Source organism: Moschus berezovskii, chromosome 3 (genome assembly GCF_049115385.1).
Source record: "Moschus berezovskii isolate FMDL1 chromosome 3, NW_MosBer_1.0, whole genome shotgun sequence".
NCBI classification, from domain to species: Eukaryota; Metazoa; Chordata; class Mammalia; order Artiodactyla; family Moschidae; genus Moschus; species Moschus berezovskii.
In genome coordinates this window covers 31,995,242-32,009,243 of record NC_142462.1, presented here as the reverse complement: position 1 = coordinate 32,009,243, position 14,002 = coordinate 31,995,242, and the positions used below count along the sequence as shown (strand labels likewise).

General features: G+C 40.6%; 1 protein-coding gene across 3 annotated transcripts; it reads left to right on the top strand.

Annotated features, from left to right (window-relative positions):
- Nucleotides 1–1,074: 1,074 nt before the first annotated feature.
- Nucleotides 1,075–13,456, top strand: AGR2 (anterior gradient 2, protein disulphide isomerase family member). Of its 3 annotated transcripts, none has more exons than XM_055420537.2 (8): nucleotides 1,075–1,280; nucleotides 4,208–4,353; nucleotides 4,613–4,676; nucleotides 4,795–4,847; nucleotides 6,267–6,340; nucleotides 8,492–8,555; nucleotides 11,356–11,439; nucleotides 13,317–13,456. In XM_055420537.2, exons 2-8 carry the CDS (start codon nucleotides 4,215–4,217, stop codon nucleotides 13,364–13,366), a joined length of 528 nt encoding a protein of 175 aa, XP_055276512.2. In that variant the 5' UTR covers nucleotides 1,075–1,280; nucleotides 4,208–4,214; the 3' UTR covers nucleotides 13,367–13,456. The 3 variants fall into 3 exon arrangements, with proteins under 3 accessions (XP_055276512.2, XP_055276511.2, XP_055276513.2); XM_055420536.2 differs by having other exon boundaries at nucleotides 1,076–1,298; XM_055420538.2 differs by lacking the exon at nucleotides 1,075–1,280 and adding an exon at nucleotides 1,383–1,512.
- The last annotated feature ends 546 nt before the right edge of the window (nucleotides 13,457–14,002 follow it).

Here is a 14,002-nt window from a genome sequence, read left to right as displayed (position 1 = left end):
TCCTCCTCCAGGGGATCTTCCTGACCCAGGGATCGAACCCGTGTCTCCTGTGTCTCCTGAACTGGCAGACAGATTCTCTTCCACTGAGCCACCTGGGAAGCCTATATAAAAGGCTTACTGGTTTTCAAAGTTGAGCTCAAATCATTATTTTTATTCAAATTCCTAAAGAAATTATTTCTGTGAATTCATTTCAAATGAAAACTCACCATTTTTGAAATCACTTCCTATTTTGCCCACAGAAATTCAGGCTTTATCAAAAAATTCACCTACTTGAAAATATTTTGAAATAGTATGATCTCAATTCATTTCAAATTTTATTTTTATAGGGCTTGCATCTCATTAGCTAATTTTCTGTTGTTAAAGATTTTTCTGTTCTGAACTTTTAAGAATTACACATAGTTTTCACAGGATTAAAATTTTTTACAGAAAATCCAAGTCCAGTCTTAAAATGTTGAGTGAATTAATTTAAATGAGAAAGTAGTTGCTCATCTTAGTTTATAGGTCTGAAAAATGATGGAAATAGCTTCCTGAATAGCTTCCTGCTATGGCTAGCAGGAAAGTTTGCCATTGAATGAGAGAATATCTGTGAAATATCTTTGAATTCTTTGGAGGGGAGTTCCTGCAAGGTGATTAATAAAAACTCATAGTGTTAGGATATCTTTTTTTCAATAACTTCCTTAGTTTTAATATATTATAGGAATGCTTGGTTTGGATTACTTTCATACCTACAATGAATACACATTTTGTTTGCCAAGAAAAGGAAGTATATTGTGTGAAATAATATATACCATAATGGGGGACAGCAGCTTATATGAGTGTAGGGGTTAGAACTGTGAATCATCTCTCGTGTGTTTCTAACTAAACAGAGGCAATCCGCCCAAGAGAGAAAGAAAAAAAAAAAAATTCTACAAACCACAAACTCCATCCAATCACATAAAGACAAATCAGCCTTCGGGCAAATCAAGTGTCTTCATTTAAACTGTAGCTGGATTTGGCACTCTGCCCACCTTTCTCAAATCTCTTAACATAATGCTTTCACGGAGTTAAAGGCATGCATATTGAAAGGCATTCCCTCTGCAACATTATTTTTAAAAAACAGGGAACTCTTTAGCCCCGGGAAGACCTGGGGAAAGAAAAGTTCCTTTCAGAGTCTGCACCATGTGAATACAGGATTAGTAGGTGGGATTGAGGTGTGCTCAGGTGCATAAATAGAGGCGTGGGCTGAGCCAGCATACTAGGAAGCTTGGACTGCATCGAGGCCGCCTGGCTCACACAGACAGGTGGGTGGGGAGATCCAGGTAAGGCTCCTGACAGCATTGTTAGACAGGCACCTGTTAGAATGAGCTTTGGCCTCTGGTTACCGTGCAAAGGTGTAGGCAATCCAGAGGCAGAGGAGTGCGGGGCAGTTCCAGGAGCAGGAAAATGGGATTTGGAGAGGGAATTGATGGAATTTCCCCCAGAGGCTTCCTGGAACCTCTCTGTGGAAGAGCGATGTTCCTGAGCTGATTCAAGGTAATGCTTTCTCCCCCAGAAGATGAGAGGTTTAAGAGTGAGTGAACTCTTGGAGCTTTCAAGCCTGACGCACAGCCCACAGTCTCCTGTCTTGGTTACTGAGCCCTGATCACTATCTAATGCTCGTTTCTTTCTTACTGGCAAAGCAAAGACCCTCAGGACTGTGAAACGTCAGCTCAGATTAGCTGCTGGGGATTACAGATCAGAATATTATTGCAAATCAGGAAATAGCTTTCCTTCTGTGTCTGATATAAAGATATCCTTATTATTTATTCAGTCTCTAAATTCATAGGATAGAATGTAAAAGGAGAGATCTGGTTACTTTCCTAAAGCATTTATGAACAAGGACACTGAAACCTCCTGCAAGGCATTCATTGATGGAGACAGATATATAATGGGCAGTGAAAAGTGCTGGTTTCATGGTGTGTGTTTGTGTGTCTCTCCACATTATCAGTGTCCTCCACGGTTAGCTTTCTGTTTTGAGGTGGTTTATGCATGCAATTTGCAGATCACAGTCAATTCAGGACTAAAAATTGATGTGTTGAAAAAAGTACAGTGAATCTCAGAAAATCCTGTTTGTACAGCAGGAGTTATATTCAGCTCCCTTGAGTTATCCTGCCATAAAATATGTATAAGGTATCAATAGTTCCAATCTGAAAGCTGCAAAGCTTTAACAGGAGGTCCTAATGGCCACTTGCACAACAAGAATTGTCAGTGGATTAAATAAATACTTCACCACCTGTTTACTACTATTTTTGCTAATACACGTTTGTCGCCATACACAAAATATAAAATCAAACATTTGTCGATAAATTTCAGGTCATTACTTGCATGATATTTTCTGAATCAACCATTATCCTGAACACTGTAATTATTCTCACAAAAGGGTTCTTGGTTTTTATTGTTGTTGACATGAAAAAGAGGTCTTTGTAACAAAAAGGCTAGAAGACTTGTAGCACACTTGGGTTGCTTCTGCAAAATACAAAAATTGTTACTAGCATTTCTGTATCTTTATGGGTATAGAAAATGAAGACAGTGTATCCCTGTTTTTCGGTTATGTCTTTTTTGTGAGATGTTGCGTGGCTACCACATACTATGACATAGACAATAATTGGTCAGTTTAATACAAGGCATCGTCTGGATTTGCTAACTTAGCAACGCCTTTTTTTTTTTTTTTTAATTGGCTTAATAAGGGCTTCCCAGGTGGCTCAATAGTAAAGAATGTACCTGTCAATGCAGGAGATGTGGGTTCAATCCCTGGGTTGGGAAGATCTCCTGGAGAAGGAAATGGAAACTCACTCCAGTATGCTTGCCTGGAAAATTCCATGGTCAGAGGAGCCTGGCAGGCTACAGTCCAAGGGGTCTCAAAAGAGTGGGATTGACATCACAACTAAACAACAATGCTTAACACAGGTTTTCCCTCAAGCTATCAGAATATGAGAAAGTTTACCTCTTAAAAACACTGAATGTTGATGGTCCATCCTGTTTCTCTTGCAGAGCTCATTTAATTTGAAACATACCAATATTAGAGTTAGGTGTTTCTTTTAAACCAATTTTAGTCTTTGGCTTTACTAGCATTCTAAGTCTCCAGCTTTGCATGTCATGGACCCTGGATAGCCCTAGTGATTCGCTAGTACAATTCACTTTGCTAGCTTGCTTACTTCCTCACTCACTCATGGACCTTACCTTGCTATTCTCTTTCCCATTCATAAGCATCTGCTTTGAAATAGTACAACATTTCCTGATATTTACATTTGGAATACTAGAAAGAAAAAAAAATTAACAAAGAGACATCCACGAGGTTGGTCTCTCTGTATGATGAGTCCCATAGAATATTTTATGGGATAAAATAGAAATATTTTGTGCACAACCACCTACCTATATAGGCCCACACTAAGAGTCAAAGAATTAGTTCACTGGAAGAAACTTCCACTGATATATTTTAACCAGTTCAGAACCAATATATCTAGAGTTTGAGTAAATGTTACACTAGGGAGAGAGCTGTGTGTGTGCAAGCCTTTAGTTAAAAGATAAAGGTGGCAGTTTTTAAATGAAATAAATCATTTCACTCAGGTCTTATTTTTCAATGGCAGTGTCCCCATTTTAACAAAATGTTAAAGAAATATGTTTTTCTAGGGCAACTTTTTCCAAATGGGAAGATGGGAGCCAGCACTGCAAATGGCAAGATCCAAAAGCCTCAGTTCTATGCCCATCTCATTGGTCTTCATTTCTCTGAATTTTAGATTCTTCATCTACAAAATGAGACACTGGGGAGGTGGGAAAAGAGGATATAACCCCTAAGGTGTCTTCTAATGTGAAGTTTTTTAGAAAAATATAAAATTTAAAAGCAAATTCCATTAGCTATAAAAGTATATACATCTATCTCCTTATTTTCTTAAAATATATCTGTATCTATTTCTACATTGTATATTTCTATGGAGATCTTCATCAGTATATTTTTTTTCTATATGGATCTATATCTATATAGAGGTGGATAGATAGAAATTTATATATGCATTCTCAGGAAATTTCTGTGGGAGGTATTTTTTCACTCCAATTGCATGTGTTCAATCCCATCTAAGCCTCCATTCTTGTCGTGTCCCCATGGTTGCGCTGTAATCTGAAGATTTTGAAAAATTGCTAACTCCTTTTTGTTTCACTGGCATCTTGCTAATTTACTTGTTTTCCATATCAGATTTGCCATGGAGAAGATTCCAGTGTCCGCAGTGCTGCTGCTGGTGGCCCTCTCCTACACTCTGGCCAAAGACACCACAGTCAAACCCGGAGCTAAGAAGGACATGAAGGACTCTCCACTCAAACTGCCCCAGACCCTCTCCAGAGGTAGGGGTCACATTCTCGTTGCCCTCCAATCATACTTAATTGGGAAAGATTTAACTCTCAGAGCTGAGATCTATGTGAACATATTTTTGTACCTGTTCTTTCTACATTTATCAAAGTTTACCATTATTTCTGTTCTCCCTAGAGGTTTTTGCTCTTCTTTAGTATCAAGTATATAATGATCCCAGTTTTACAACTGCTTTCAACAGCTCTGGGTCTGAAAACATAACAGTTTTAGATACACTGGGTTTTTTTGTTCTAGGTTGGGGGGACCAACTCATCTGGACCCAGACATATGAAGAAGCTTTATACAAATCCAAGACAAGGTAAAGACAAGCGTTAGGGAACTCTCTCAAAGTTCTCAAGAGAGCCATCTAGTGATCCTTAGTGACACACAAAATCCCACTCATTAAACATGATCCAATATCTCTTTGTCTCTTGAAGCAATAAACCCTTGATGATTATTCACCACCTGGATGAATGCCCACACAGTCAAGGTAATTTATACTTCTAAATATAATTTCTTTTACAGGTTTATAGCTTTAGGGGGAGGGTCCAGATCTCTCATCTTTACACCCTTAGCACCCAGCTCAGTTGAATTAAAAAGAATATTTTATGTAGTAAACACATATTTTGAAGTAACTTCAAATATTTCCACATTTTGTGTTAACCATTGGCTCACAGTTTGAAAACACCAGCTCTAGAATTCATCCCTGACTTCTTGCTTTGTCTTTTATCCCACATTCAATACATCAGCAAATACCAAAGCTTTACCTTCACAGTATGTCCAAAGGCCAGCAGCAGCCTCCTGCACACACCACCTGTGCAATCACACAGGACACAGTGCTTAGAAGGCTCCTATGCTTGTTGTAAAGATTAGCTGTTTCCATCTTAAAAGTCATAGTAATTTTTGAACAAAGGGCTCCATATTTTCATTTGGCGCTGATAATGGTGGTTTAGTTGCTGTCCGACCCTTGTGACCCCATGGACTGTAGCCGGCCAGGCTCCTTTGTCTGTCGGATTTCCCAGGCAAGAATACTGGAGGGGGTTGCCATTTCCTTCCTCAGGGGGATCTTCCCAACCCAGGGATCAAACCCAAGTCTCCTGCATTGCAGATGGATTCTTTACTGAGACAGGCACTGGGCCGCATATATTACATAGCTGCTGCCCAAATGCAGCCACTTCCTACCACCTTACTACTGCCCTGGTCCAAACCTAGATGAGATCTTGCCTAGATCTGTGACAGGCACCTACCTGGCTACCCTAGGATGCATTGCTAATATCTTTGAATGCATCAGCCTCTCACTTCAGTGTCATTTCCTCAAAGAAGTCTACCCTAAACACTCTATAGCTTTTAAACCTCTTGCTTTGCTTAATTTTTCTTCAAAGTGCTTCAGTTCAGTTCAGTTCAGTCGCTCAGTCGTGTCCAACTCTCTGCGACCCCATGAATCACAGCACGCCAGGCCTCCCTGTCCATCACCAACTCCTGGAGTTCACTCAAACTCATGTCCACAGAGTCGGTGATGCCATCCAGCCATCTCATTCTCTGTCGTCCCCGTCTCCTCCCACCTAAAGCTGTTTGCTTGTTTATGATCTGTCTCCTGCACAAGCATTTGAGTCCTATGAAGAAAGCACAGGTTTTTCCCACTGCTCTGTTCCCAGTACATGAAACAGTCTTGCCACATAGTAACCACTCAGTAAACATGGGTTAAAAAAAATTAAGAGATGAATGATTGACTGACTGAGCAGTAGAAACAAAGCTGGTCAGTGGTCTAGATATTTCTTCATTAATCATTTGCAGAAAGGGTGGGGTTCAATACTGTATTAAAAATACAGTTCAGTTTAAAATCTAACAGAGAACAATGGTTTTACCTGGTGATGAGATGAATGCTTAACTATTTTTCTTTGCATTATAGCTTTAAAGAAGGCATTTGCTGAAAATAAAGAAATCCAGAAATTGGCAGAGCAGTTTGTCCTCCTCAATCTAGTTGTAAGTTAGCTCTTCATCCTCACTGCCACTTCTCTATTTGAAATGGACGGTTCCTTTTTCCTATATGTCTTAATCATACTACTTTAATGGGGATCTGTTCCAAATATCATATCTCATACAGAGAGAAAAGATTTTATTTTGTATCTATCTTGCATGTCTACATTTTTGTATATATATGTGCATATATATGTGATCACATCCGTGCCCAGTTGCTCAGTTGTGTCCGACTCTGCCACCCCATGGACTGTAGCCTGCTAGGCTCCTCTGTCCATGGAATTTCCTAGACAAGAATACTGGAGTAGCTGCCATTTCCTTCTCCAGGCAAACTTCCCAACTCAGGGATTTTGTTTAGTGACGAATAATTTTAAACTGTCTGAATAATACTCTCCTGTGGTCCAGGATTTCTTTGTTGCTGCAATAAATGGGAGGGTTTTGTCATTTACCAGTTCCTTGCTGTGCCCCTTTCCCCTGCAGTCCTGGCTGCTCTCCACCCATTCTTACTCCATGTGCCTTGTCTCTCTGGAAGAGACAGCTCTCTGGGTGCCCAAATCTAATCACTTCATGAAACCTGTGGGCCAATGCATCCCCATCCTAATTGGCCAGCACCACCTCTCTTCATGGTAAAGCTTTCTGTTTTTATAAGTTCTACTCGGTGTAGAAGCAGGATCCACTTCTGTTTCAAAGGCAAGCGATCAGTAAACCCAGAAAATTCTTTCCCTAACCCTGTGTCCCCTGGGGCTTCTCTCTCTCTCTCCTCTTTCTGGGTTGACAGGTGAGTTTTTTCAAGGAGCATCCATTCCAGCCGTTCTTCACCTCCTTCCACAGGCTCCTCTTCCTCCATTTACCCCTTAATATAAGTGACTCCTGATCTCTACTCGACCTACTTCTTTTTTCATATTTTATATTCTCTATGGACAATTTCATCCAGACCTGCTCACTGGTAACTCCCCCGTCTTCCTCGAATACACAACAGCTTCCAATCTGTGTCCACAACCAAATTTCAGAAATCTCGCAATCAGCTTTAACTTGACGTGTCCAACACTGAATTTATCAGCATAACAGGTTTTTCAAAAAGCTCTTTTTTCTCCATTCTGTATTCCATTAGAGTGTTATTCTAGACTTGACCCTCCACCTCTGGCAGTCATGAAGGCCTGCGGTTCTGACTTGGAAATAGTCTTACTGCTGGTCACTTCCCTGTAAATCCAGGACCGCTGGTTTAGTGTAAGAGTTTTTCACTTTACTATCTTACAGTAAGTGGCTCTCTGACTGCAAAGTAAATCCTGTCTGATCGCACACGATTGTCATGGTAATTACTCTAAAAACCAAATTGGGATCACGGCTCTTCTAACATCCCTCCAGTGGTTCTTCTCTATTTACAGGCAAATCTAAATACTGTGGTGAGGTGTGCAAGGCCACTCACAAGCCACCCCTGAAGTAGCTTCCTAGCATCATCTCTCACTACAGCCTCAGCCTCCTGCCCTTTGCGTGCTCAGTCCCTCAGGCCAACTTTCTGCGGCCCCATAGACTGTAGCCCACCAGGCTCCTCTGCCCATGGGATTCTCCAGGCAAGAATACTGGAGTGGGTTGCCATTTCCTTCTCCAGTGATCTTCCCAACCCAGGGATTGAACCTGTGTCTCCTGCATTGGCAGACGGGCACCACTAGTTCCACCTGGGAAGCCCCTATCTCCCAACAGACATGCATTAATTCAAGAGAAGTGCAGTACACTGCTCAATAAAGTTCTGAATTAAAAAATGATAGACAAATTCTCAAGACAATCCTGTTTGTTTTGTAGTTTCTCCAAAAATGACTTCCATTTTTTTCTTTTTCATTGATCTGGGTCTTCCTACCATATCCAAGATGCCTTCCCTGAACACCATATGCCTCCCAAATTCTCCCTTATTGAATTCTGGGGCTCCTTATTCATCAGACATCAGCTCCTTACCTCCTGTTCTGCATCACATTCCACTCTAGCTTCCTTATTATTTCATGCATGTAACTAGCTTCTATATCTGTATCATAAACTCTCTGTGTTAGAGATGTGCCTTATAGTGTTTTAAGGTCCTTAGTCCAGGAATGGACATGCTTTTATAACAAGTTTGAAAATAACTGAAGGATAAACAAACTGAAAGTTGCTTTTTTTTCATCTTAGTATGAAACAACTGACAAACACCTCTCTCCTGATGGCCAATACGTCCCCAGGATTTTGTTTGTTGGTAAGTAAAAGTGACGATGAGATAAAACACACTGTGAACACTCCACAAACGCTGCCACATCTTTTCCTCTGTCCGCACACCCTCACCTGCTGTTTCAGCCCAGCCAAGGAAATGACAAAGCTGGGGCGGGGGGCGGAGGGGGATGGGGGGCCAGCTGTTAACTTTCAGTTTCGCAAAATATTTCCATTAGAAAATGCAGGCTCCTACCTATTTTCATACATGACATTTTTTCATCTGCTAATTTGAACTTCTTATTTTCTGCCCTAAGAACACCTGAGATGGAAGTACCCTCAGTTCAGTTCAGTTCAGTCGCGTCTTTTTGTTTAAATGTATGTCCCTGAATTATATCATGCCTGTAAATATTTAGTCAGGCATCCTTTTGTTTTGTGTGCTGGATTTTTCTTTCTGATGCTTTTGATCATTATTTTTAGGTTTGTTATGAACATGAGCTGAAAGAAAAAAAAAAAAAAAACCAAAGGAGCCATGCTCCTTCCTGCCACTGGTACTTTACATAGGCCATTTCCTGCCTGCCCCCACCCTGCCTCAGTGTCCCCAGGTCACCTGGGTAATCACTGTCATTCACAGACCTGCTCAAAGCCCGAGGACGTGTTCTTGAAGCAACATGTTCCTCTCAATGGTCACTCTTTCCTCAGTTATAATTTTGCATTTACTGGGTGATTGTTGAATAATTATTGACCCCCCAAGTGGTATAGACTAGATCTTTTTCTGCTCATCATCATATTTTCAGAATGACCCTGTGGTAGGCTTACAGTAAATATTTGTTAAATGACTGAACAACGAACTGAGTTTGGCTTTGATCAAAGTGGCTCAGATGGTAAAGAATCTGCCAGCAACGTGGGAGACCTGGGTTTGATCCCTGGGTCAGAAAGATCCCCTGGAGAAGCAAATTGGCCACCCACTCCAGTATTCTTGACTAGAGAATCTCATGGACAGAGGAGCCTGGCAGGCTGCAGTCCATGGGATTGCAAAGAGTCAGACACAACTGAGCAACTAACACTTTCACTTTGATCAAGGTGATACTGAAATAAATGGACCATCCATAATTAAATTAATCACATAGCATACCTCACTCTGACCAAGTGTAATTCATCCACGTTCACACTAACCTACAAAACAGAGAGAAAAAGTGAAGGGAGGAAAGCAGCAAGGTTGAACCAGAGCTAATCTTACAGATTTGGTCTTGCTGGGATTTAGAAGATTTAGAATCCTTAACACTGAAAGGGCCTTTGGATAAGGTTATCCAGCCACACCCTGGGCAGGAATTCTCTTCAGTGCTCCTCTTAAGGGCAGTTTGCTGTGCTGTGCTTAGTTGTTCAGTCATGTCCAATTCTTCGTGACCCCATGGACTATAGCCCACCAGGCTCTTCTGTCCATGGGATTCTCCAGGCAAGAATACTGGAGTGGGTTGCCATGCCCCTCTGCAGGGGATCTTCCCAACCCAGGGCTGGAACCCAAGTCTCCCACATTGCAGGCTGATTCTTTACTGTCTGAGCCACCAGGGAAGCCCAAGGGCATTTTAAGCCCTGTCTAATTCCTCTGGTCATAAGAACCAGGTCCCAGGCAGCTTGCTCTTCCAGCTCAGTAGTTCTCCACGAGGCCTGTGTATTAGAATTGCCTGGAAGATCTGAAAAATCAAGTTGCCCAGGCTACATCTCAAACCAGTTAAATCAGAATCTCACAGGGTGGGACGCAGGTGGCAGTCTTTAAACGCTCTGCAGATGATCTCCCTGGCAGCCAGGGAATGTGAGCCAATGGCTGGGAGACTTAAAAGCTTTTCTTACGTTAATAGATTATGAAGGCGAGACCCTGTGTGCACACCAGGCAGAAGCAGAGTAGATCTTAAGTCTTTCTTGAGCAAACACATATCAGTTTCCTGTCATTTATGTCTGCTGGTCCCAGTCCAACATTTTGAAATGACAGGGATTGTCCATCAAGTACCAGTGACAGGCTTGGCATGCAGGAGGCTGGGTTTCATGTGTCCGCTTCATCTGATTCTCAGGCAAGGGACCACAGGCTCCTTTCATCACTTTCTTAAGGAAAAGCTGCTAGGCCTCTGTATATCTTAATACCTCCCTTTTGGATGTATCTTGTTTATACCTTTTTTTCCTCATTAATAACTTCAAGTTAAATGTAAAACATGAAAAATAAAAAGACTTAAACCTAGAGGAATATATACATAAGGGACTCTCAAATCTCTATTTATAACATGCAGCTTGTTAACAATAAAGTAAAAAAAAAATCATAGAGGACAATACACAATTATTTTACCTTGGCTGCTCTTAAGATCTTGCATTCTTCTATTCATTAAAAAAAAAAAAAAACAACTTTGGTTTGGAAAACTATCATTTGATGTGCATTTCTAATTATCTAGGCTGCTCTTGGTAACATATTTCAATTATACCATGATCATTTCAAAAGCTTAAAATAATTCTTTAGTAGAGAATGCCAGTGCTTTCACCAAAAACAAAACACCACTTCAACAATGTGTATTACTCTGCTTTCAGGCTGCTATAGATAGAACAACAGAGTTTGTAACCTTTTCCACAAATACCACTGCCAGGCTACTGAACGCTCCCAGTTTGGCTCTGGGTACCACCTGCAGCGGCCGGGTTGCAGACTGGATGGAGGAGAATCCCATCCAGCAGGGCATGTTGTGTTCCTTTCATGGGATATGAATAAATATGTAGGCTTTCATGGGATGCAAATAAATACAAAGGCTTCCTCTGCAAGAGGTTCCTTTGAAACAAAATACTTCACTCCTTTGGCTTTTTATTTGTAGACCCATCCCTGACCGTTCGAGCTGACATCACTGGAAGATACTCAAACCGTCTCTACGCTTATGAGCCTTCAGACACAGCTCTATGTAAGTGTTACCTCCTTGGAATATCCATAGAGTTGCTGTTGTGATAGGTAGAGAGTCTACATTGGGAGGGGAAAAAAGCCATGCTCAGAGACTCCAGAGAAACAGTCTGACCATATCCAGTCTTGTGTTCTCCATCAAATCACATTCATTTTGATCTCATTTTTAAAAATCTTAACAAAGAATTATTTACATTAGGTGTCTTTCCCTCCAGGAGGATCCTAGGACCATATTACCTGCTTTTCACATTTCTCTTCGGCACAAATAACTCCTTCTACCACAAAACTGAGTACAATAGTAATAGTACCAGGGTAATAGTAATAATCTGCATGCTTTGTTAATTTTTTTTCCCAAACAACAAAAGTAAAATCATTTAGTCCAGCTTATTAAAGCTGAATTTGAGTTCAGTTTTAAAGATCAGTAGGAAAGATGGTTCCAAATAGTTGCCAAGATACTCAATTCCCCTGGGGTTGCCATAAAATGGAAAAAAAAAAAAAGAAGTTTGAAACTCAAGGCAGAAGAACCTCAATGGGAGACTGTATCCAGCTGTGACATGTAACTAGTCCTTCTGGGAAGAAAACTAGGTTTTGTCCTAAGGATCGATTTGCTCAACGACTAATGACTGTATAGACCGACACAGTCCAATTTGTCAGCCATTAGTCACAAGGAGCTGTTTAATAGTAACTTTAATGAAAATTAAACACAATTCACCAAAAGAAAACTGTATTTCCAAAAGACTCATGTACCACAATGTTCACTGTAGTACTATTTACAATAGCTAGGACCTGGATGCAACCTAGATGCCCATCAGCAGATGAATGGATAAAGAAGTAGTGGTACAAATATATGATGGTATATTACTCAGCCATAAAAAGGAATGAATTTGAGTCAGTTCTAGTGAGCTGGATGAACCTATAGCCTGTTACACACAGTGAAGTAAGTCAGAAAGAGAAAAACAAATATGGCATATTAACACAAATATATGGAATCTAGAAAAATGGTACTGATGAACCTATTTGCAGGGCAGGAATAGAGGACTCAGTCATAGAGAACAGACTTGCAGACACAGTGGGGGAAGGAGAGGATGGGATGAATTGAGACAGAAGCATGGAAACATTAACATCACCATGTGTAAAACAGATAGCTATTGGGAAGCTGCTGCACAGCACAGGGAGCTCAACTCCGTGATCTGTGACAACCGAGAGGGGTGGGCTGGGGTGGGGGGTGAAAGGAAGGCTCAATAGGGAGGGGACACATGTATACTTATGGCTGATTCACCCTCTTGTATGGCAGAAACCAACACAACATTATGAAGCAATTATCCTACAGTTAAAAATGAAAATTAAAAAAATTCTGATCGACAGACATGGTGACCACATTTAAAGTACTCAATGAAGAAACACTGAATATTTTTCATCATCACAGAAATTTCAATTGGGTGGCATCGACCTAGAACGTTATATTGGGAAGGATTGTGAGGTTGTGTCTAGCAGCAGGAAAGAATGTCCCGGTCCATTAGCAATGCCTCCAATGGGTGCTGAGAGAACCAGGGGATGCACATCCCAAGTGTATTGAACATTCTTGAGACAACAGTATAAAGCTTAATAGAACTTTGGGCTCCTTAAAGGCAGGTATTCTGCACAGGTAATATCACCATGCCTTGTAGAAAAGGAATTTAATAAACATTGGAAGAGATCTGGATTATAATGAAAGCCATTTCACATACTTTTAGAAAAAATTTACAAGATTACCAACTATTCACCCTATGATAAAACAGCCCCTATTAAACAAGAAATAGAATACTAGAGTTTGGGAATAAACTGTAACTATTAATATAATTCTGATGATATGTTCATTCTTGTAATTTTTTCCTCTATTAGTGCTCGACAACATGAAGAAAGCTCTCAAGTTGCTGAAGACTGAACTGTAGAGAAAACACAAAATCTGCAAGATCCTCCCTTTGTGTTGGGCCTTGAGACTGGGAACCAGGGGAGGTTTTGGAAAACTGTGGAGAAGGCTGAAGCACTGGTGAACCTATTGATTAGATGATGGTTTCATGTTACAACAGCTTTTTTTAAAAAAAAATTGGTTTTACATATACATGTATGAAAATAATATCATATGCTTCCATAGTGAGCCATGATTTTTAAAAAAATAAATCCTTTCAGGGGGTGTTCAAACTGTTCATTTTTTTCCCAACCTGGTCTTTCATGAAAAGCTATTTTGTTTACTCACCAAATAGGAGTTTTAAACACAAAATGTTCAAAAAGGGGACAAGAAAAACCCAGTTCAAGCAACAAAGCCCAAAGACAAAATTATCATTTCATCTTACTATAGCTTCTCACTGGGTGACTAAAAGTAGACGTGAGCTTGAACAACAAAAGTATCAAACAATATGCTCCAGGGTGACAGAATATCGAGAAAGGCATCCCGAGCAAATCAGTATCTAATTGAAGAAATTCTCTGGTGGCTCAGTGGTAAAGAGCCTGCCTGCAATGCAGGAGACACAAGAGAGGTGAGTTCGATCCCTGGGGCTGAAAGATCCCCTGGAGAAGGAAATGGCAGC

What these genes read in the sequence shown, in the direction of transcription:
- AGR2 (XM_055420537.2), top strand. Translation starts at nt 4,215, where the DNA reads ATGGAGAAGATTCCAGTGTCCGCAGTGCTGCTGCTGGTGGCCCTCTCC. An exon ending in TGAATGCCCACACAGTCAAG is followed by an intron (nt 4,848 to 6,266) that starts GTAATTTATACT and finishes TTTGCATTATAG; the next exon opens with CTTTAAAGAAGGCATTTGCT. An exon ending in TTGTCCTCCTCAATCTAGTT is followed by an intron (nt 6,341 to 8,491) that starts GTAAGTTAGCTC and finishes TTTTCATCTTAG; the next exon opens with TATGAAACAACTGACAAACA.